At 36.0% G+C, this 25,791-nt stretch overlaps 1 protein-coding gene across 7 annotated transcripts in view; it reads right to left on the reverse strand.

Annotated features, from left to right (window-relative positions):
* CNOT6 (CCR4-NOT transcription complex subunit 6) overlaps nt 1-25,791 on the reverse strand; it is a 69,510-nt gene that overhangs the window by 7,402 nt on the left and 36,317 nt on the right. For 6 of the 7 annotated variants that reach the window (XM_025446607.3, XM_049116460.1, XM_025446606.3 and 3 more), the window contains 8 exons: nt 15,045-15,231; nt 12,664-12,749; nt 4,859-4,963; nt 4,708-4,776; nt 3,495-3,652; nt 2,591-2,745; nt 1,855-2,009; nt 726-956 (listed from right to left, as the gene is read on the reverse strand). In XM_025446607.3, coding sequence (XP_025302392.1) covers nt 726-956; nt 1,855-2,009; nt 2,591-2,745; nt 3,495-3,652; nt 4,708-4,776; nt 4,859-4,963; nt 12,664-12,749; nt 15,045-15,231 — 1,146 coding nt within the window. The remainder of the gene's footprint in view (nt 1-725; nt 957-1,854; nt 2,010-2,590; nt 2,746-3,494; nt 3,653-4,707; nt 4,777-4,858; nt 4,964-12,663; nt 12,750-15,044; nt 15,232-25,791) is intronic. The other variant, XM_025446610.3, reaches the window with a different exon arrangement.

Raw genomic sequence — 25,791 nt, forward strand, 5'->3', positions numbered from 1 at the left:
ATGTGTGTGCTGGTGAACTTAACCACTCCAAATGTGCGTGTGTGTATACATGGGTGCCCAGGCACATAAGCAAAGGCAAGGAAAATACTCTGTGTGAATGAGAGTATAAACGAGGAGCTGAAATACAAAAAGGAATACTCTGATATTATAAGAACTATGGTTTGTTCACTGTACTATCCAATTGAAAAGTATTCAAGAATAAGCCTTTCTGTATTCTTCTACACTGTAATAAAAGTCAAGATCCCTGTTCTTTTTTTGTTCAAATTGCTAGCCTCATCTCTGTAAATAAAGGATCTCAATTTCCACCTAAGTAATATTGGTATCAAGTCCACCAATATTAATATCCTGAAAATAGCCAATTTAAACTGCCTATTACTACATGCTGGAATCCCAGAGAAGCTTGCTTAATAACCTTCTCAGAGTCTGATTATATGTGACCTGGGGATAATGAAATATAATCATGTGTTCTTTAACAAGTTACTTCAAGTTATTGACTACATGATTATTAAAGATGATTAATGTCCTTCCTCCTCTGGTTTTCATAACATCATCTCATTTTCAAAATAGTCTTCCTACTACACACACCTAAATATTAAACCTGATTCACAGTTTAGCTGCAGTGTTGCAGCTAAATTTTCATTTTGATTGAATTGGAATTACCGAAAACAACAGATTACAAAAACATTTTAAGTCAAAAAGGCATTCTATAAAATATCTTTTCTTACCAGAATCTGGCAAAGAATTAAGATCTGCACATAACACCAGTGGAATAGTTCCAAATTCTCCCAATACACTGGACTGGAGATTTCGTGAGGCTTTATCAATAATGTTCTTTACTTCTGAGAGGAACATCATAGTTTGAACCAACTTCACATCAGAGTACTCGGGGTCCCAATGCATATGAGCATTAGCCACAAGAATAAGTTGTTTTTCTGTTCCAAGATGTGGCTTTCCGGCTATATTAGGTAAAAAAGAAAACAAAGAGACAGACAAAACCCGCCCATCAGCCTAGCTGAAAGCAAGTAGTATCTGAGTCTCAGGTACAAAAAGGGACCCTATATTTACCTAACAACCACGCACCTGATGTCTACATCTGCTGTACCACAAACATGAGAAACAGCCTTCTACAAGCTGGGTGAACAACCCAAAGTGGGGCATTCACTTACTTGAACACACACATCCCATTCTATTTGGGATGGCTTATTTTTAAATGGTTGTCTCCTTGACACTTCTGACTTCATTCAGATGTTCTATATTGAGTCTCACAAAATTAAATCTATATCCTTTCTCTTTGATATATTTAATATAGGCACTAAGTTTCATCTTTCTTTTCTCTCCTTCAGGTTAAACATCTCCCGTCCCAACTGTTCCTTGAGTGATAGAAGTTTCAGTTTTTGGCATGATGATCACTCTAAATATACTTTTAATTTGAAATCAGTGGTCCATTTATCCAAAACTCAAAACATTTCAAATAATGATTACAAGTAGGTCAGGAAGAGAAGTTAGCTTACAGAGTATCCTTGTGCCAAGAAATTACAGGAGCATATGGAGTTCTTCTTATTTTAACTAATATTTACTTCAACATTTCTTTTATGTAAAAAATTATTAGGAGCAAAAAAACCCCTAATTTTTCCTTTGGCTTTATGCCTTTCAAAGTTTCAAACACTTTTATGGGCACTGCTTTGTCATCTTAAGCTTTGTGGTAGAGAAAAAGTGATAGGATATTATAGAAATGACTTAAGTTCTCACTGAGTTTCTTCAGGTGTTAGATAAGACTATTAATATTAGAACAAATTTTCTGCTTTCTATTAAATTTTGGAGGTCAATTTTACAGGAAGTGAAAAGGTCACTCACATGACATTTCAATCAATTCCTTTCGAAGTTCTAGCAGTACTGCAACTCCAATGTTATCTTTTGTCATGACTCTGTTCAGCATAGCTTCAGACCCTTCTGAATTTGCCATTGCTAGCTGATTAAATTCAACAGTGTGTTTCTGAACCAAAGTAAATCTAAAACACAAACAAAAACACACACACAAACATAGAATTGGGAATACCAAAGTATTAGCTTTGTGGGAAATGCAGTTTTCCCAAGCTTCTGTAACAAATACAATGGCATGTAAATCACATCATGGAAAATCCTCCACACTTTACACCATGCTTCCCACATCCATTTCAAGTTGTTCTCAGTCTGTTACTGATACCAATAACATCTTGAAATCCTTTTACAATGTAAGATAATGTAGTCATCCTCTGTTTAAGTTTCATGTTGGAATATTCCATCTTGTAATTTTTAAATAATTCTTTTCCAAAATACAGGTTTAAGAATCCCTCTACTATTCTAGAGGGAATGTTAATTACAAGGTGTTTCAATTAACAATTGGAGTTAAACCCTAGTGAACACCTGAAGAAACAGCAGCACTTTCAACAAGTCTCCAAAGTAAGATCACTTCTGATGCTTCAAAACACTTTAAGTCAACAGTGTTGCTTTACTGAGTAATACAATGCTTCGTTCTCCAATTTGCCAACTAATTTCCACACCCTGGACTCCCTGCAAATACTGAGAAAATTCTTTTTTAAACATGACTTACTTTTCTGTCTTGAAGAATATTGCACAGCCATCGACATGTTTTCTTTCTTGTTCTGACATTGTCCTAGCTCTAGATTTAGGACTAAAGAATCCATTATAGCCACGTTCTTTCAGTTCTACCAGAAAAAAACTGTAATACTGCTCTGTTTCAACCTCCTGAAAAATTGCAAATGGCAAAGTTATTTTATAAGACCAAAATCAGTACTATGCATTAACTTTACATGTACAGTTTGAAGGGCTGCAATAATTGCAAAGGACTAATCTGCAGAATAAGGAATGTCACATCTTTTCAACATGGAAAGACATACACCTCTATGTGTGTATATTTTCTTTATTTTAGAATTGATGGGGAATAAGAATCAGAGAGGTAGAAGGAACTTCGCAGATTCTAATTTCAGACCACAGGGAGAAAGTGACTCGCCCAAGGTCATGTAAATTATTGTAAGAGTAGGACTGAGACCCTAAAGTTACTGTGTATGCATCAGGCTCAATGTGCTCTCTGCTATGTCCTAATTATTCTATTACTGCTGATGATAAAGTAAAACCATACTTTTACAATGCCACAATTTCAGTGACCCTGTCACCCAATTAAAACATAGTGCAAGGGCATTTGGAAGGAAAAGATGAATATTTGACTGTCATAGCAAACGCCTAAAACTCAAATTAACCAATTTGCACCATTTGGCAGCACTGTGCTATAAAACAAAGCAGGTAGTAAATGCTCCCAGGATTTGGAGCTAATTTCTTACCAGAATCTGGCAAAGAATATTGGCTAAAAATAGAGCCAATATTTTTAGAATTGCTGAGCTGGAATTTCAAATGTGTCAGGGTAATGTGTTCCCAATTTGTCCTTTGCTTATCAACACTGGGGCATTTGTGCAATTTACACTCTTCTGATGACTTACCTGAAGACTTATGATATCAGCATTGCAGCTCAAAATTTCTTGAATAATGGCCTTTTTCCTGTAGTCCCAATTTAGTGCCCAAGACGGACAGTAGCCGTATAACTGCCGGGTCGCATATTTATCACAAAGAACATTATAGCACATGACAGAAAACAAGGCTGTAGGAAAGATAACTTTACTTATTCACACACGTGGCAGAAAAAAAAGGTGATTTCAGTAGTTTTCACTTAAATGCTAGGTTTGATTTTATTCATTCAATATATATTCACTGAAAAGCTACTAAATGTCAGGCATAGAAGATATAAATAAAGTTGAATAAGGAAGGAAGGACAGATAGCTGAGCAAACCATAATATGATGTGTTACTAGTTACAGAGATACCCATAGAAGGTTTGAAGCTCAAAGACCAAGATCTTAAGCCCTCTGCTTCTAAGACCAGGGTTTATCATGTCTATACTTCCTCTATCACTCTGCTAACTGCTAATATAGAATGTGGGAAATTGACAGTTTTCCTAATAGGCATGGCTAATTTTCTTCTATAGAACAACTATTATTAATTCATGGTAAAGAAAGAGGTATCACAGACCAAATCCTACTATATCCATCAAGCTATTTTCATATAAGTCCCAAGCTATTTTCATACAAGTTAGGTTAAAAGGAAATCAGAGGTCATTAATTCAATTTCTCTCTCAAGTAAGTGTTTTGGCTGTCTCACAATTCTGTAGTTATCAAATACATTTGGAACATACTAGGGTTTGGAAACTTCCAATATAAAGATTTTGGTGTATTTATCATGATAAATGAGTTTGGTCAATACTTTACAGCAGAGCTTCTCAATTGTGGCACTAACAACATCATGGGTAGGTAAATTCTTTGCTATGGGGTGAGGGCTATATTAGCAACATCTGATTTCTAACCCTGAGATGTCAGTAGCAATTCCCCCAGCTGTGACAATAAAAAAAAGTCTCCAGACATTGCTAATGTTCCTTGGGGGATGAAAATGCCTCTGGTTGAGAAGCACTGCTCTACAGCATACCTATGGCATAGTAGGGAGGCCAGATAAGTAATGATTAAGTCTTTATTATTACCTCTCAAACCAAATAAACCTTAAGCATTCAACTGTCACACAGTCCAATATCTAACTCAGGCCAACAACACTGTTAGGTTTATAATGCCAAGTAAAAATAAGTCAAAAAAAATATAAGGCTACCAACCAGTTGGCCTTGTCCTGTCTGGTTCTTGTAACATAATCCAAGATCGTGGAGGTGGCTGTTCTGTTGAAACTAGTTGAATATAAAACAAAAAATTAAGCAATATTCTTACACATCTTCCTAAAAAAAATCGTTTGAACAAATGACCACTTACTTCTTTTTGCAGTACCTGCCAAATTATCAAGCAAATAGTTCAGTAGCCTTCTTGTTCCATCTGGTTCCAGATAGAGGTTCAATATATCCTGGGTAAGTGGATTTCCTGGAAATATTTTAAGTAGGTAAAATGAAACCAAGAAAGGTAACAAAATATTTCAAAAGTAAGAAACATACCAAAATTATCAGATCATCTATAACAATGTACATAGTTACTACTAATACACCAAACTAGAGGAAGTATTTTTCCAGTTCTTGATGTAAAGAATAAAAATGATTCATACCATGTTCTATAGAAGTATCCAGAAAGTGACTCTTGTGGACTGATGTCAATCTAGAAGAGATCTAATAGTGCTCTATATCTGGCCCTGCCTCAACATTTTTACGACAATCAAACCCAAGTGAAACCAGAAGGGGAAGAGTGGGAAGGAGGGGTCAGACAAGGGAAAGAGGACAGCTACTATAATAAATCAGAGAATCAAAACTTAAGAATACAACATAAAGCTAACAAGAAGTTATCCTAATGACAAATGTAGTCTGCACTTAAGATTTTTAAAAATTCGGGATCCCTGGGTGGCGCAGCGGTTTAGCGCCTGCCTTTGGCCCAGGGCGCGATCCTGGAGACCCGGAATCGAATCCCACATCGGGCTCCTGGTGCATGGAGCCTGCTTCTCCCTCTGCCTATGTCTCTGCCTCTCTCTCTCTTTCTGTGTGACTATCATAAATAAATAAAAATTAAAAAAAAAAAGATTCTTAAAAATTCTACTAAATAAAGTAATAACAAGATGGAACAGATTTGGTTTAAGATTAAGTCACTCCGAGGAAAGGGGAAAACCCCAGGGCTGTAAGCCATCTGTAAATTCAAGAACTGTTTCATAAGTGCCACAAATGAAAGCAAATGCAATGGTTTACATTGCTCTACAAGTAATTACATTACTCTACAAGAGTCTCAAATCCTTTCAGAAGGGTATCTTACATACTTATGAAAATTAACAGTACAATGAACTGCTGTGAACATCAAAGTTCCTATCCATGCCACACAGGGGTATATATATTGTTCTGGATGCTACAGCTCCACTTTAAGAAAGACTAATAAATATTAAAGATTGAAGAAGAAAAATGATTAATAAATCATCATAAAGTGATTATAAGATTTTAACCATGTTAAATGAAAAAAGATTTTCAAAAGATGTTGCCCCCCCCCTTCTCTGCCAGAGGAGTGTTAGAGAAAGCCAGCAAAAACAGAAGGTTTAAGTAAGATCCAGAGTCTCATAATATGACTATGTCCAGTTTCAAGTAAAAAATCACTCATCATACCAAGAACTAGGAAGATTTCAAAACTAAATGAAGAAAAATAAACAAAATTCCAACACCAAAATGACAAAACATTAGAATGATCTGATCTAAATATAGCAGGCATGACAAAAATACTTAAATGAGAAATTACAAACATGTTTTAAGTAAATGAAAAAACAGGGAGCCTCTACAAAGAAAAGGAACAAATGTATAAAACACATTTTAAAAATGAAAATATTAAAACTAAAAAATGGAATAAACGAAATAAAAAGTTCAGTGGATGGGTTCAACAGCAAAATAGAGGGTCAGAGGAAAGAAGCAATGAACTAGAAGACAGAATAGTAAGAATTACCCAATCTGAACAACAGAAAGGAAACTGAGAACACTGAACAGAGCCTTAGGGACCTGTGGGACCACAACAAAATTCTAAGTTTCATGTCCTTGGAGTTGTGGAAGCAGAGAACAAGCAGCACTGAGCTGAAACAGTACTCAAAGAAATAATGGCTCAAAAACTCCCCAAATTTGGAGAGAAACACAAACCTGTAGATTCAAGAATCTGATAAAACCCAAAAAGGATACACTTAAAAGAATTCGCAGCAAGCCACACCATAATTAAACTTCTGAAAACTAAAGACAAAAAAATCTTGAAGGCAGCCAGAGAAAAACATCTTACCTCTAGGGAGAACACAATTTGAACAGTAACAGATTTCTCATCACAAGCCATGGGTGGTCAAAGGGAAGTGACACAATATATTTAAGTGCTGAAAGAAAAGAACTCGTAACCCAGAGTCAATACCCAATGAACATAGCCTTTATTTTTATTTATTTTTTAATTTATTTTTATTTTTAAAAGTTTTTATTTACTTATTGAGAGAGAGAGAGAGAACATGAGCAAGGAGGAGGGGCAGAGGGAGAAGGAGAAGCAGGGAGCCCAATGCGGGACTCCATCCCAGGACCCTGGGATTATGACCTGAGCCGAAGGCAGATGCTTAACCAACTGAGCCACCCAAACGCCCCTGGAAATAGCCTTTAGGAGAGAAGAAAAATAAAGACATTCTCAGAGGACAGAAAACTAAGAGAATCTACTAACAGCAGATCTACCCTAAAAGAATCAGAAGTTCTCCAAATCCAAAATAAATGATGAAGAAAGGAACCCTGAAACACTAGAAAGGAAGAAGACTATGGTCTTCAAAAGGGGGCAAATGTAATAGCCTTATCTTCACTTAAGATTTCTAACTCATGTTCAGCTGTTAAAATATTTTTGTAACACTGGTTTGGTTCTAAATATATGTAGAGTAAATATTTAAGATGATGGGAGCCAATAAAAAGTCATAAAGAGAGTTAGGGATCCTGTATTTCATTCAAAATGATAAAATGAAAGCACTAGTAGACTTGATAAGTTATATATATTGTCCATAAGAAACTCACTTCAAATACAACACTCTAAGCAGGCTGAAAGGAAAAGGACGGAAAAAGAGGTCATGAAAACCTTAATCAAAGGAAAGCAGTAGTGACTAGTTAGCATCAGATAAAGTCAATCTCAGAGAAAATAAATTTACTAGAGACAGAAAGTGACATTATGTAATGATGGAGAACATATAGCAATTTTAAGCATGCATCCACAAAATGACAGACTGAAAAATACTTTAGCAAAAACTGATAGAACTGAAAGGACAATAGAGAATCAACAATTATGGTGGGAGATGTTAACACTCCTCTCTCAACAACTTGACAAAACTAGGAAAAAACCTTGTAACACCATCAATCTAATGGGCACTAACTAGATTAATATATAAGATCCAGTTGAGATTTAGAGAACATTCTATCCAACAATAGCACAATACATATTCTCCAGGGCCTAAGAGACATAAACTAGTATAGACCATACCCTGGGCCATAAACTACCAAATTTCCTCAAATTTAAGAGAACTTAAATCCTCCATAATTCTTCACTCACAAGGGAATCACACAAAAAATCAGTACTGATAAGACAAAAGGGAAATCTGCAAACAGCTGGAAAATTCTAAATAATCCATGGGTCAAAAAGGATGTTTTAAGGAAAATTTTACAATGTGCTGAATTAGTGAAAATGAAAACACACCTTATTAAAATTTGTGGTTGGACACAACTTAAGTAGAGCCAAGAGGGAAATTTAGAGCACCTAATGCATACATTAGAAAAGGAAAAATTTCAATTCAATAATCTAAACTCCCATCCTAAGAACCTAGAAAGAACAAAATAAATCAAAAGCAAATAGAAGGATTAAAAATACTAAAGAACAGGAATCAATGAAATTAAAAACAGGAAAAATAGAAGGAGTTTTTAAAAAGATGTTTCTTGGGATGCCTGGGTGGCTCAGTGGTTGAGTGTTGAGTATCTATCTTCAGCTCAAGGTGTGATCCTGGCTGGGATCGAGTCCCACACTGGGCTCCCCACAGGGAGCCTGGTTCTTCCTCTGCCTATGTCTCTGCCTCTCTCTCTGTGTCTTTCATGAATAAATAAAATCTTAAAAAAAAAAAAAAAGCTGTTTCTTTGAAAAGATCAATAAAATCAGTAAACCACCACCAAGACTGACAAAGAAAACGAAGACAAAAATTACCAATATAAAAAATGAAAGGGGTTATCACTACAAACCCTACAGAAATCAAAAGGATAAGAGACATTATGAAGAATTCTACATACATAAATTTAAACACATATATGAATGGGCCATTTCCCTGAAAAAAAAAAAAAAAAAAAAAACCTGACCAAACTCAGTATGTAATTTAAATAGCCCTATGCCTATTAAAGAAACAAATTCATAATTTAAAGACTACCAGAAAAGAGGGGCACCTGGGTGGCTCAGTTGGCTAAGCGTCAGACTGTTGATTTTGGCCCAGGGAATGATCTGAGAGTCATAGGATCAAGCCCTGAGTCAGGCTCTGTTCAGCACAGAATGACCTGAGATTCTCTCTCCTCCTCTTCCTCTGCCCCTCCCCTCTACTCATGCATACTCTATAAACAAACAAACAAATAAAATCTTAAAAATTCCCAGAAAAGAAATACCCAGGCCCAAATTGTTTTGCTGGAAAATTCTACTAAGCACTTAAAGAATTAACTCTAATTCTATAGACTCCTTCAGAAAGAGGGAACACTTCCAAATTCATTTTATAAAGCTAATACCAAACCAGATAGAGTGAGCATAAAACAAATAAAACTAAAGACAGGGCAGCCTGGGTGGCTCAGTGGTTTAGCACTGCCTTCAGCCCAGGGCGTGATCCTGGAGACCCGGGATCTAGTTCCATGTCAGGCTCCCTGCATGGAGCCTGCTTCTCCCTCTGCCCCCCCCCCTCTCTCTCTCGCTCTAATAAATAAATAAAATCTTAAAAAAAAAAAAAAAAAAAACTAAAGACAAATACCTCTCATGAATACAGAGTCAAAGATCCTTAAGAAAATATTAGCATACAGAAGTAAGCAATAAATAAAAAGAATGAGAACCGTGACCAAGTGGGATTTATTCCAGGAATACAAGGCTGGTTCAATACACAAAAGTCAAAGCAAAGAAGCAAAATTTTAAGAAGCAAAATTATATAATCATATCAACTGATGCAAAATAAGCACCTGACAAAATTAAAAATTCTCAGAAAAAGAGGAATAGAGGAAAACTTCTTCAAATTTGTAAAGACAATCTATAAAGTACTTACTGCTAACATTATACTTAACAACGAAGACAAAATACTTTCAAAAAAAGATCAGGAAAAAGAGGATGTCTGTTCTCACAACTCTTATGCAACATAGTGCTAGAAGTTCTAGTCAGTACAATAAAGCAAGAATAGGAAAGAAAAAGCAGACAATATTGGTAAGTAAGAAATAAAATCATCCCTCTTTGCAGATAACATAATTCTCTACTTCACAGAAAATTCCCCAAAAAAATTGTACAAAAAAAAAAAAAAAAAAAAGCAACCCTAGAACTAGAAGTAAATTCAGTAAGGTGGAGGATACAAGTTAAAAATATAGAAATCAAATTCAAAAAGACCTAGGCACCCCTGTTTACTGCAGCATTATTTAAAATAGCTAAGATACGGAAGCAATCCAAGTATCCATCCATAGATGAATGGATAAAGATGTGGTATACACATACGATGGAATATTACTCAGCATACGATGGAATATTACTCAGCCATAAAGAGATCTTGCCATTTGCTACAACATGGATGGACCTACAAGATGTTATACTAAGTGAAATAAATCAGAGGAAGATAAATATTACATTATTTCACTTTATGTAGGGTTCAGCTAACAGGGAAACACAAATTAAACCACAGTGATATCACTACACCTCAGAATAGTGACAACACCAAGCTGGTGACGATTCAGAGTAACTGGATCACTCATTTATCACTGGTGAAAATGTCAGATAGTACAACCACTCTGGAAAACAGTTTGGCTAGAAAACTAAACATGACACTAACATATGACAGAGCAAACTGCATTCCTGGGCATTTATCCTAGAATAATGAGGACTTAATGAAGACTTATGTTTCCACAATAACCTGTACACAGAATTGTTCATAGCTGCTTCATCCATAATTGCCAAATATTGGAAAGCCAGATGTTCTTCAATAGGTCACTGGTTAAACAAATCATGATACATCCATATCATGGAACACTGCTCATCAATGTAAAGGAGCAAACACGCAACAACCCGCGTGAATCACCAAAAAATTAACCTGAGTGAAAGAAACCAATCTCAGAAGGTTACATACAGCACAATCTACTTATACAATATTCTTGAAATTTCAAAACTGTAGAAATGGGGACGATTATCAGTGGTTGTCTGAAGTTAACAAGTAAGCTGGGGCAAGCTCAGAAAAATAATAGAATTTGTCCCAAAAGAAGTGCAACCAGTGAAACAATCCTTCCAGGAAAGAAACATAAAACCTGGATGTCAAACATTAGAGGATCTTTCTGAAAAGAAGAACAAGGGATCCTCAAAAACTAAGGTGCCACAAGACTGGCCTACCCCTTCCCACACTTCAAAGGCTTTCATACATATTAACTCAATGTGAAAATCTGTGACTGATGACCCTCACTTCAAATACAATTGTGAATCCTTACAGAAATGAATACAGTCAAAGGTCTGTAAGATAAATACTGCAAGATTACAAAACCTGAAACTACTAAAAGGACATAAAAATAGTAGCTGCCTCTGGGATGAGCAAGGGACCTGAAGAAGAACAAAGAGAGTTTTCACACTCTATAATGTCCTGTTTCTTTTGCATTAGAAAATAGACACAAAAGTCACAAAATACTGTTAATTCTTATGGTTAATATATAGATACACATTGCTACATTTTATATTTTTGTTTCTCAAAGTTAAAACAAGAAAATGTAAAAGGTACACTCACCATAGGGAGACAGATCTATAGCTCGCTCACATTTCCCTGACCTTTATTTTAAGGAGCCTCAGCCAAGCCAAGCCCATACAGAAAAACTTTCCAAAGAATCATTTATAAAGCTGATGTTTGTTGAATATGGCTTTACATACATTTGTAAATGTTTTTTTTGTATTTTCTATTTTACTTATTTTTGTGAAATTACTGTTACTTTTATGATATGAAATGGATTTATAGGAAAGAAAATCTTATTTCTTAAGAAATAAGAGTAAAATTCTTGAAGACTTTATTATGTGACTATTTTTTTAGGAATTGATTATAGAGTAAGGTAGATACAAGACTGGTAAAGAACCACTTAATGTGATAAAAAAAAATTCTAGGTACTGACATATTATTAAAAATATAACTTTTAGGGGCATCTGGGTGGCTCAGCTGGTTAAGCATCTGTCTTTGGCTCAGGTCAAGATCCCAGAGTCCTTGGGATTGAGCCCCACATCAGGCTCCCTGCTCAGCGGGAGAGTCTGCTTCTCCTCCTCCCTCTGCCCCTACTCCTGTTTGTGCTCTCTCAAATAAATAAAATCTTTAAAAAAAATATGACTTTAAATTTTGCTGATTAAAAAAATACGTATTTCCTAATAGTTTTCACTAGATCAATTATGTCCTCAAATTCTAATCGATTAATGAAGTCCTCATAAACCAAGTTTTTAAAAATGCTCAAAAACTGATCGTTATTAGTTATTAGCAGGTTCAAATGTATCACAATTTTTCACTCACTGATTTCTGCATTCTGTGAGTCTCTGGTTTTTTAGATTTGAATAAAAGGGGGGGAAAAAAGCCATTCGTAGTATGATGAAACAAAGTGTGACCTCAAGAATGCATCATCAGAACGTAGAACTGACTGAAACAAAGGCTTTCTAGAAAGCAAAGTTGGGCTAGCAGTGAAAAAGAATACAAAGGTTAGTAAACAGTCTACTGGTGGACAAGACAAAAAATCCTGGGATATATCTAATAAACTGATGAAGTTTGGAGAAGAGTGAGCCTGATAATTCCTGGCAAAAGGATTCCCTTGTATAGCTTCTTTAGACTCAAAGACATACATACAAACCACAAGAAACACAAATATGGGAAATCATACCTTTCAGGCCTAAAGTCTGCAACTGAAACAGTTTTCCCAGCTCAAAAGGTAGAACTCGTAACAGGTTGTTATTTAAATGGAGTTCCCTGTGGATGTAAAAATTCCATGTCAGTATATATATTACCTTTTAACTCATAGCTAAAATTAGCAATATAGTTTCTTTTTTTTTTTTTTAAGATTTTATTTATTTATTCATGAGAGAGAGAGGCAAAGACATAGGCAGAGGGCAAAGTAGGCTCCCTTCAGGGAGCCCAATGAGGGACTTGATCCAGGGACTCCGGGACCATGCCCTGAGCCGAAGGCAGACGCTCAACCGCTGAGCCACCCAAGTGTCCCAGCAATATAGTTTCTAAGAATATAATCTTCTAAGAATGACAAAATCATATTACATTCCAATGTCCAGAACAGTACTTCTTCAACGATATATAGTAAAAAATAAAACAACAAAAAAGTCCCAGACTGCCACAAACTGATACATTTTTAAAATACAAGAAAAAATTAAATTATGAGAAAAATGAGATGGGGAAAAAAGACCAACAAAACACAACCCCTTATTTTAAAAAAGTATTAAATTCAACAGATACAAAACTACTCTCACATGTTGTGTATTTCACTGCAGGTTGATGACACAGTTTACAAACTGGCACAGTCCACAGACCACCCCAAGAGCAGAGTTGAACCAACACATGTGGAGTCTACTACAGCTTTAAGAAAGAAGAAATGATAAAACAGCCTAACTTGTGAATTGTTAAAGAATTAAAATGATCATGTAGCACCAACTGTAAATAGTTCATGACAGCTGCAAAATTAAGTTTATCATTAACATTTCTCCAAATTAAAGTTTTGCTTTAGAAATGTCAGCTATGTTAACCACTAATGATTATTTTAATGATTCTTTTGTACAGATAACCATATTGTAACTATCAAAGGAGTCTTTAGTAGGAAAAAAAGACCCAACCAACACTGAGATACTTAAAATTTTCTAAATAAGTTTATTAATTTTTATTTTTTATATTTTTAAAGATTTTTATTTATTAAGGAGAAACACACATACACACAGAAAGAAAGATGGGGGCAGAGGCAGAGACATGGGCAGAGTTGGAGAAGCAGGCTCCATGCCAGGTGCCCATTGTGGGACTCAATTTCATGACTCCAGAATCACACCCTGAGCCAAAGGCAGATGCTCAACCACTGAGCCACCCAGGTATCCCTATTTATCAACTTTAAATGTAAATAAGAACTACTTCTATAATCCCCTGGTTCTTGGGATTTAAATGTACCTTCGTTTTTACTTAATGAACCAGAGGCTGGTGAGTCCATAAACCAAACAGGAACAACTAGTTTCAATTTATTTCCACATATATCACATAGGAAAGGAGGTCTTTAAAGGAGATTAAAAATGGTCATAGTTTATACTCAGTAATTAAGCCTAAAACAATGTCAAAAAGCTGGACTGGGAGCAATAAAGGTAAAGAAACTCTCACAAGGTCCTTATTTCTTTTTACTATGCAGCAAATGGTAGAAGGCAGCAAAAAAAGCCAGTGGAATCAAGAGAAAAGGCAGGTAATATGAAATGGGGCAAGATTTTCCATTAGGATTAGCATACTAACCGGAACTTAGCTTTACATTCAACTTGGGTAGATCCCATCTACCTTATAAAACAGAGATAATAAAATAAATAGCAATTACCATTAAATACAGTTTGTGTCAGGCAGGGTGCTGGTAGTTTCTCACTCATTACTACAATTATCTCTCATTTTAGCCCTGGCCAGGTAACTATTATACAGCAACGTTACAGAGAACAAAACGCTCAGCAAGTTTAGGAAGCTTGCCCAAAATCAACACCTCATAAAGTCAGGATTCCAAAAAGAACTGAGTGACTCCATGCCCTATCTACCTCCTATACTCCACATGATAGTCCCCCAAACCCAGTGACTAATTCTAGCTTCTTTCAAGTCCAGGCTTTATTACCATCATGCATATAAGCCCACGGATGGCTCATTAACAGTGGTTTCCTGGACCCTGTGTTAACCAGGGTATGATGCCCCAGAATCTAGGGGTGGAAAGTACCACAACTGTCTGTCATAGGTGAGTGTGTATGTGAGATAACATAACTGCCTTCTATCTGTCTATCCCCACTTGTCCAAATAAAGTACATCATACAAAATGTAGCAATAAAACAAATTTTAGGCAAGATAACTACTGGATTTATTATTTATTGGTTGACATTCAAGTTTCTCAGAAAACTTCATGTAAAGGTTATAGTTAGGTTTGCTTTTGTTCAAATACCATTTAATTGGTTCTGCTGTTTCTGGGCAAAATAAATGCCTTATTTTGTTTTTAGGGGGTATAAAGTCATCTAAGAAGTAAAGTCTGCACACCTGAGTGATACCATGTTTCCGAGTTCTGCCGGTAAACTCCGGATTTTATTAGAGGACAGGTCCAGATACACCAGATTGTGAAGCTTGGCAATGTCTGAAGGAATGCGGGACAGGGAATTGTCACTCAGGTGCAAAGCTGTCAAGTGAGTTAGTGACCACAAAGATGAGCTTAAGCTTCTTACTTTTCCTGTAAGAGAAGAAAAAATTGGGAAAGGATTATATAATGCTCTCTATAGTTTGGTCCCTGGATTAAGGGACATTTAAATGTTTCTATGAGTAATAATAATAATTTATCATACAAAAAATTGTAAGGAAGGGTTTAACAGGAGAAAGATTACCTATTCCAGAAGGATGCGCTGCTATTAGGTTATAAACTCTCCTTAACAAACTAAAAAATCTAATGTTTAGAGTGCACCATTATTTTTAAGTGCACAATAGTTAAGACTCTATTCTTTAAAGTTGCTACTTAGCTATGACATGCAAGAAAAGGTACGAATAATTTATAGTAATGATAAATCCAGTATTTCACCATAATTAATTTGGAATTATGGCAAAAAAAAAAATCAAATCCAGTATCTGAGAAGCTATTCCTACTCTAGAAAATAAGAATTCTGCCTGAAAACAAAAGGTACACAATATACTCTCAGATTAGCAGAGTTAAGCTGTACCGAATAATTACAAGCAAAAATACCCAGAAACATTACAGATATGAAACCATAAATATATAATCAAACAATAGTAGACACAGGATTTAGTAACAGAAAACAATTACTTCAATGCAACATTAAACTAGTACTTCGGTAACATCTTGATAAGATGCTAATTTTTCTACAGTCCGTTGAAGAACTAAGAACTTCCCCCCAATCTCTTTAATGGTCCAGAATCTAGTCTGAGAAAGAATGAAACAGAGATGTACTGGAAATACACTAGTCTTTAGGAACTGATTTTCTATTGGCTGAAAAAGCAATCTTGAGACTTCTAATCAGGATAGAGTAACAGGGACCAAATTTACTATCCTACCTGAACAACTATCATACCAGACAATATACATGAATCAACAGACTTCAGAGATCAGACATCAACCAGCACAGAAGAGTGACCCCACCCCTGAAGAATCACAAACCAGGCAGCTTATGGACAGTAACACAGGGAAGGGATCCTAGGGGCAGCACAGTGATCTCCCCCAAGTTCTGGAGACAGGGAAGCCAAGATGACTAGAATTTACAAAGGCAGAGTACCAGAAAGGAGATGAACAGAAAAAGAAGTCTGGAGATAGGAAAGAGATCCCTCCTCAAGTTTTGAGCTGAGTACCTATCATTATAAATATGTGAGAAACTGCCTGAGCCAGAGGGAACACCCAAAAGGAAAAGAAACAACAATCCCCAGATTTATGCAAAACTGAGGCTGATATTCCCAACTACCAGAGGGAAGATTTCATAACTCAAAAGGTGCCAGACTTAGCGATACAAAATTAGCCCTAGACAAAAGACTGCTCTGGCCTTAGCTAAGAAAGTTTAAGAGCAAGCCTCAAAAGAGTTAAACTGCTTCTAAGTAACCGAACTGTATCCCAAAACAAAGCTCAATACTGGTTATAAGAACACAAAACTATGTTCCACCCAACAAGGCAAAATTCACAATGTCTGGCATCCAATAAAAAATTACTAGGCATGCAAAGCAGAAAAATAACAGCCATAATGAAGAGAGAAAGCAATCTATCAAAACCAGTCCAGAAGAGATAAGGACAATAAAATTAAGTCATTAGAAACTACTCTAAGTGTATTCTATATGGTCAGAAACTAGAAGACTGGGCAACCCCGGTGGCGCAGAGGTTTAGCACCGCCTGCAGCCCAGGGCGTGATCCTGGAGACCTGGGATCGAGTCCCACGTCGGGATCCCTGCATGGAGCCCGCTTCTCCCTCTGCCTGTGTCTCTGCCTATCTCTCTCTCTCTCTGAATGAATAAATAAATAAATCTTAAAAAAAAAAAAAAAAAAGAAACTAGAAGACTAAACTTGTTAGGCAGAGATATAAGATAGCAAAGACACCCAAAGTGAACTTCTAAAGTTGAATACCATGTCTAAAATGAAGATACAGCAATAAAACTACCCAAATTAAAAGAGAAAAAATTCACATTTAGACAACTTTAAACAGCCTAATATATACATAATTGGTGTCCTGAAAACAGGTATGTGTTGGGGACAGAAAAAAAAAATCTTAAGAAATAAACCCGAAAGACAACTGGACATCCATCCACATGCAAAAGAATAAAGTTAAACCACTACCTCATACCATATACAAAAATTAACTCAAAACCTCTTGGAAGAAAACACGCAATTATGCAATGGTATGTTAGATAGGACACTAGTAGCACAAGCAACAAAAAATATGTTAATTGTACTTCACTAAAATTAAAACCTTTTGTGCCTCAAAGGGCACCATCAATAAAAAAGTGAAAAGATAACCCACAGAATAGGAGAAAATATTTAAAAATCATAAATTTATTAAGACATTTGTATCCAGAACATATAAAGAACTGATACAATTCAGTAAGAAAAGACAAATAATTCAATTTAAAAACTGGGCAAAGAACAGGTACTTATACAAGTGGCCAACAGGCACATGGAAAGATGCTCAGTATCGCCAGACAGGTAAGGTATGGTAAGGTAAGGTTAATCAAAAAGCACAATGATATACAATGATATACTACTTCATACACACTAAGATAACTGTAATCAAAAAAACACAGATGACAGCAAGTATTGGCAAGGAGTACAGAAACTGGAACCTTCATACACTACAGATGGGAATATAAAGTAATAAAGCCACTCTGGAAAATAGTATGGCAGCTCCCGGAAAAGGTTAAACACAAGTTACTGCATAAGCCATCAATTCATTCTTACATATATATACAAAAGAAAGAAAAACATGTATCCACATAAAAATTTATACATGAGTATTTATAGCAGAATTATTAAGAGTTCAAGAAGTGGAAACAATCCAAATATCTGTCAACAGATTAATGGATAAACAAAACATGGTATATTCCTACAACAGTATATGCAATATTAATACATGCTAAAACATGGATGAACTTTAATATTTTGCTAAATGGAAAAAACTGGTGATCATATATTATAGGATTCCACTTATTTGAAATGTCCAGGACAGTAACAAATCCACTGAGACAGAAAAAAGATTAATGCTTACCCAAGGGCTGGCTAATTGAGAAGAAATGAGGAACGTCACTAATGTGTACAGGGTTTCTTTTGGGGACAATGAAAATGTCAAATTGATTGTGGTAATGAGTGCACAACTCTATGAATATACAAATCACTGAATGTGCATTTTAAGTGGTTAATCATGTAAGATATATCTCAAGCTATTACAAAAAGAAAAAAATGAAGACAAAGAGGCAGAAAAATTCTCCACTTTTGATGAAAACTAAAAACTTAGACACAAAAAGCTCATGAAACCCAAGTGCGTGAAAACTCCATGAAGAGCAAGAAAGAAAACTACAGGAAGGCACCATCTTAATCAAATGGCTGAAAACAAGTGATAAAGAGAAAAATCTTAAAAGCTGTCAGAGGAAAAATAATTACACAGAGAAACAGATAAAATGTTGCGGACTTCCACTTATAAAAAAAAATGTGAGAGAAGACAGCAGTAATCTTTAATGTACTGAAAGGGGGGAAAAAAATCCTCAGAGTCTAACAACCCAGCAAAAATATCTTTCAAAAATGAAGGCAAGTTACAAGATAAAAAGAGCCATAGAGATGGATGGTAGCAAGGGTAGCACAACATTATGAATGTCATTTGGTAAAAACCTTCCCACAGGACGCTCAGTGGTTGAGCATTTGCCTTTGGCTCAGGGCATGATCCCAGAGTCCCAGAATTGAGTTCCACATCAGGCTCCCTGCATGGAGCCTGCTTCTCCCTCTGCCTGTGTCTCTGCCTCTTTCACTGTGTCTCTCATGAATAAATAAATAAAATCTTTAAAAAAACAAAACAAAACAAACTTTCCCACAAACAAGATTCAAAAACCAGAAGAGCTCACTGGTGAATACAACCAAACTTTTAAGGAAGAACAATTCTACACAGATTGAGCCAGAAAACTGAAAACAAAAAGATACTTTCCAATTCATTCTATGAGGCCAACATCACTCTGATACCAGTACAAAAAAACCTACAAATCAAATCCTTCATGAACATAAATGCAAATTTTAACAAATCAAATCTAACAATATATTAAAAGGATAATAACCAAGGAAGACTGGTCCCAGGAAATTCAAGGTTTGTTAAGTACTAGAAAAAAAATTACTCAAAAGAAAATATTCAATTATTCAATAGAAAAGAGAATCATCTACAGAGATGTAGAAAAAGCATTTGACAAAATAGCATTTAGAATCAGCACCTAATCAAATCAGATCATCAATTTAAAAAAAGAAGCTCTCTCAGTAAGCTTAGAACCGAACTTCTTCAATCCTGATAAAGGGCATCTATAAGGTTAATGATAAAAGAATTAATGTTTTCTCCTAAGATCAGAAACAAAGTAAGATACGTCCACTATCACCATTCCCATTCAAAATTATGCTGTAAGTTTTAGCCAATTCAATAAGACAAGAAAAACTTTGAAGTGGAAAGAGAGAAGTAAAGCCATGGCACAATCATCTATGTAAAATCCTAAGATTCTATAAAAATACTAATCAGGGAGTTTTTAGCAAGAGTGTAGAAATAATATATCAATATACAAAATATCTACTGTTTTTATATATAGCAACACACAATCAGAAACATATTTAAAATAACATCTACAATAACACCAAAATTATGACACAGAAGCAAATCGGACAGAAAAACATGCAAGCAAGACCTGGGTACTAAACACTACGGAACACCCCAAAAGAAATTAAAGAAGTCCTAAATAGGTAGAGAGATATACAGTGTTTAGAGATCAGAAGATTCAATATTGTTAAGATATTAGAGCTCCCTGAACTGGTTTAGAGAGTCAACACAGTCACAATCAAAATGCCAGCATGTCTGAAAACTGGCAAGCTGATTCTAAAATTCATATGGAAATTCAAAGGCCTTACAAAATTCAAAACAACTTTAAATGCTTTATTTACATGGAATATTAGCTGTATGCCGCAGTTCTATGAACTGAAAAATAAATAAATTTGTTTTATAAATAGGCTATGCTGTAGATTCTACTCTAATTATTACACAATAAGGAAAATCACTTTCTCAGATCAAGATCGATTTTATTACACAGCTGTACTGAGGTATAGTTGACATATATTAATTAGCATGTATGTAAAGTGAATGATGTGATGATATATTTGGATCTGTGTGTACATCTTTCAAACTATCACCACATTCAAGGAATATATCCATCATTCCCTAAAATCTGTAATTCCTTTTCCCCACCTCCTTCATTTGTCCATTCCCTTCCCCAATCCCAGGCAACCACTGTTCTGCTTTTTTCAACCATAGGATTGGTTTATATTTTGTAGAATTTTTATTTTTTTTTTAATTTTATTTTATTTTTTATTTATTTATGATAGTCACACAGAGAGAGAGAGAGAGAGAGAGTCAGAGACACAGGCAGAGGGAGAAGCAGGCTCCACGCACCGGGAGCCCGACGTGGGATTCGATCCCGGGTCTCCAGGATCGCGCCCTGAGCCAAAGGCAGGCGCCAAACCGCTGCGCCACCCAGGGATCCCGTAGAATTTTTATATAAAGGGAGTAACATAGTATATACTTTCTCTTTTTTTGGTCTAGCTTCTGTATTTATTTTGATTATTCATCCATGTAGTTGATTTTTAATAGGTGATTCTTTTTTTACTATTCCATTATCTGGATATGCCAGCATTTGTTTAATCATTTACTTATTAAAATAATGTGGATGATTTCTAGTATTTGGCTATTACAAGTAAAGCTATATTTATGTACAATTCTTTGTAGAGGGTATAACTTCTCTTAGGCAACTACTTAAGAGTAAAACTGTTATGTTTTAACATTTAAAAAAACTCAAAACTCTTTTTGCAAAGCGGTTGTCACATTTTATGTAAAGCACTTAAAACAACACAAACTACTGAGTGCATGTTTTGCATGTGTTTCAGCCTCAAGATGCTACTTAACAAAAAAAAAAGGGCTTGAAAAATGCATTTTTATATTTGAACTTAACAGAAGCATACAAAATTCTCAATCAAAAAGGTAGCCAGAAAAGAAACTAAGTAGTCTGTGAAGAAGAAAAGGGGGGGGAGGGGAATCAAGTCTAAACAGTCATGTATAAATACATCAGCCATACAGGTGGGATTATCCTGACCTCAATTAAGAGATGTGTTTTGGGAAGTAATTCCATTCTAAAGTGTCCAGAATCCAGTGTCCAGACCAGGATTTCAGGCTCGTAGCTAGGGAAACTGCAACTTGGGAAAAGGAAGAAGACTGTGTTGTGAGAATGACAAACTGTACTACGGGGGAGAGAGAGCCTAACTGAATTACATGAAGGGCACTAAAGAGAACAGTTGGCAGATTAAATACATAGATAGTGCTTAATTTAAACATAGTAAAGTTGATGGGGAAGGAATTTTACTGAACACAACAAAGCACATGAATTAACAAATGGAAGTTTCATCCAAAAGGAAAATACAACTGCAAATGCCCTGAGCCAAAGACAGCTGCTCAACTGCTGAGCCACCCAGGTGTCCCTACATGATTCTTAAATGTGATTTTAAAAAGAAAAAAAATGAAAAAACGATGGAACTATGGACTTTCAAACTTTTTTTTTTTGCTGTAAAAGATTTTCTAACACTGATCTAAGGTTAAGAGAGATTCTAAAAACATTAAAGGTTAAGATGCTTACAGTTTTGGGGCACCTGGGTGGCTGGCTCAGTGGTTGAGCATCTGTTCAGGTCGTGATCCCAGGGTCCTGGGATCTAGTTCCACATCAGGCTCCCCCGAGGAAGACTGCTTCTCCCTCTGCCTATGTCTCTGCCTCTCTCTCTGTGTCTCTCATGAATAAATAAAATCTTAAAAAAAAAAAAAAAAAAAAGAAGATTCCTTACAGTTTTAACTGCATTTTCACTTTTAAACTTGATTCCCTACAATGAAAGAGAAACAGATCATCATTTTAACTTTCCTCATCCACTCGTTACATCCTTTTTCATTATCAAGTTTATATCATCTCCAAGGAAGATAAACAAACGGCCAATTAACGTACTCTGGATTTCATGAGCTATCAGGGAAATGCTAATGAAAACCATAATGAAATACATCTTTTACCACTAAGATGACTAAATCAAAGAGACATATGTAACAATTTTTACCAAAGAGTGGAGAAATTAGAACCCTCCTACAAGGTTGGTTTGGAATGTAGAGTGATACAGAAACTCTGGAGAACAGTCTGGCAGTTATTCAAAAAGTTAAGCAATTACCATATGATCCAGTAATTCCACTCCTAAGTATCTACCTGAGAGAAATGAAAATACCCACATAAAAACTTGTACACAACTGTTCATTGCAGCACTATTCTTTAGAACCAAGTAGAAACAGTCTGTGACTTATAGCAAGAAATACATACACATTTGGGGGGCATCTGAATGGCTCAGTTGGTTAAGCATCAGACGCTTGGTTTCAGCACAGGTAATGATCTCAGGGTCTGGAGGCTGAGCCCTGTGTCTGGCTCCCTGCTCAGCTTGGGCTCCCTACTCAGTTCCGAGTCTACTTGTACCTCTCCCTCCCTCCATTTCACACACTTTATCTCTCTCTCCTTCTAATAAATAAAATCTTGAAAAAAAAATAAAAGAAAAATACGTTTGGTCTTCACCTGTTTCCAGCGTGGAGGCCCTAAAACCCTTGAAATTTCCTAAGTGATTAAGCAGTGAAGTTTCTTTTGTTATCACAGGTACCCTCCTGAAAGACACTACTAGAGTTTTAACCTTAAGTGAGGTGACTTTCTAAAGCCCCAGGAATGGGGGCTGGTTGCCAGGGAAGCCAATCAAGATGAGAGGGATGAAACTTTCAGTCCCCACCAGCCCAAAATCTCACCCCCACCAACAACCAGGAAGGAGAGAGGGGCAGGAAAAGTTATATCAATCTCCAGATTTAATCAACTGTGCCTAATGAAGCCTCTGAAGGAAACCCTGAACTGTGGAGTTCTGAGATTCCAAGATGAAGAATACAGAGAGGTAGGATGCCTGCGCGGCTCAGTGGTTGAGCATCTGCTTTCAGCACAGGGCGTGATCCCAGGGTCCTGGGATCGAGTCCTGCATCAAATCCTGTGGGGAGCCTACTTCTCCCTCTGCCTATGTCTCTGCCTCTCTCTGTCTCTCATGAATAAATATATAAAATCTTAAAAAAAAAAAAAAAGATACAGGGAAGTATGCGAAGGGTGAGGGGTTCAGAAAGAGCATGGAAACTTCTTGCCTGTTCCCTACAACTTGCCTTCTGCATCTCCTTCCATTTGGCTGTTCTTGAGTTTTTATAATAAACCAGTATCTAGTAAGTAAACTCTTTTCCTAGTTCTGTGAGCCAATACAACAAATTAAACCCAAGGAGGGGTCCTGGGAAGCTCTGGATTTATAGCTCCTCAGTCAGAAGCACAATATAACGACCTGGACTTGTGGCTACTGTCTGAAGTTGAGGGAAACAGTACCATGGGACTGAACCCCTAACTTGTGGTACCTGACACTACTGTCAGAACTAAGTTAAAATCATAGGATACCCAGCTGAGATGGTGTCACAGAATTGCTTGGCGTGTGGAAAATGCTGTAATGCGTGGAAGTAGTGTTGTAATAGAGTACTGAAAGCAGAGGAGACACACAGGAGTGTATTTTTCCAGACAAATAAATGTTATGATACCTGCACATGGAATATTTAGCTGCTAACAGAAACGCAATCCTGACACATGCTACAATATGGATGAATCTTGAAAACATAATGCTAATGAAATAAGGCAGTCACAAAGGCCTCATGTTATATGATTCCATGTAGATAAACTGTTCAGAATAGGCAAATCTATAGACATAGAAAATAAATTACTGGTTACCTATGGCTAGGGGATTAGAGGGAAATGTGAAGGGGCTGCTAATAAGTACAAGGTTTCTTCTAGGATGCTAAAAATGTTTTCAAAGTGATTGTGGTAATAGTTGCACAACTCTGTTAATAAAAGAATAAATAATAAAAAAATAATAAAAAACCCCCAAACTGTGTACTTTACTGATGAACTGTAGGACATGTGAATTATATCTCAATAAAGCTGTTATATAAAAATTAAGTTTATAGTATAAGAGAAAACAAAATTATATACAGAAAACAGTAATTTGTATGTATACAACAGTCAGATGAAAAAACAGTAGAAGATCCTATTTATAGTAAGAACCGAGAGGTAAAATACCTAGGAATAAATCTATTAACAAGTATATTAGACTTAAAGATACAAAGAGGAACAAATGGAAAGACTCCTATAAATCTCCCAAATTTATAAAATAACATGATCATGATAAAAATGCCAAGACTAGATAAGTTGATTCTGCATTTCATTATTAAAAAAATAGCTGAGTATCATATGTCAAAACTATAAATGCATATATATCCCTTCTGACCTATTAGGAGAGATGCAAACCAATCTACAAGGTTATTCACTGTGGCACTATTTGCCACAAGCTGATCATCACTATAGTACCACCACATTGACAAATATTATGGAGCTTAAAAAGTACAAGAGAGTTGTCTCTATACTTATCTCTCCAAATACAGTATTACATGAAGAAAAAAGCACAGTGCAGAAATACGTATACAGTATATTCTCTTTTAAATTAAAAATGAGGTGGGGAATGAGAATCTGTATTTGGCTTTGTATATCGTGAAGTACTCCAGAATAATGCAGAAGAAACTACTAATTCCGTGTGAATGCATATGTGTGGGCATGCTGGGAGCTATAATATGTGTGTGTGTGGGGGGGAGGGGGGTGGAAGAGAGATCTCCACTGTATGCTTTTTTATGTTCTCCATGTCTCCTCTTCCTGAGATGTCCTTAACTCCACTTTCCCCTGGCTAATATCATTAACTCAGTAGTCAGCTATTCTAGGATGCTTTCCCTGATCCTGCCAGGCTGGCTAAGACCGTCTTAGAGAAAAGATAATAGGTCAGACTTTTTGTCCTGTGTTTATCACAGTTTTATAATTATCTTCTTGGGAGTTTCTCCTATAGCCTGCAAGATTCCTGAAATCTTATGTCCCATCATCTGCCACATTAGAAATTTAAGAATAAATGAGTAAACAACATGTAAGTGATTTCCAGTAGTAAGTGATGACCTCAAAACTCCTATTCTGGATGTCCTGCCTCCACTTGAGTTCCCTCCGCTCCTGTTTACCTGTCCCCACTCTAAACTTCCTCAAAGCAGACACTAGGGTCACCCAGAGGGCAGACAGCTGCACAAGCAGGTTAACGTATTGAAAGCTGCTTGTCTCCGGGGTACACTTACCAAAAGCTACACTCATCAAAAAGAGCTAAATATTCTCTTAAAAAAAAAAAAATCAGAACTTGATCCAGAATTTGAGAGACATGGTCTGCCACTCTTCCATGGATAAACATGAATAGAGCATACTCAAACTTAACTTAAACTCAAATTCAACTGAAGACTTCAAAATGTCAGAAAATGTCACAAACTAGAAAAGGCTAACGTGTGGCCCTAGAGCTAATTAAGGCACCTGATTCAAATATCATTTCAAGACTACTGAGGACACCTGC

This window comes from Canis lupus, chromosome 11 (assembly GCF_003254725.2).
Source record: "Canis lupus dingo isolate Sandy chromosome 11, ASM325472v2, whole genome shotgun sequence".
NCBI lineage: Eukaryota > Metazoa > Chordata > Mammalia > Carnivora > Canidae > Canis > Canis lupus.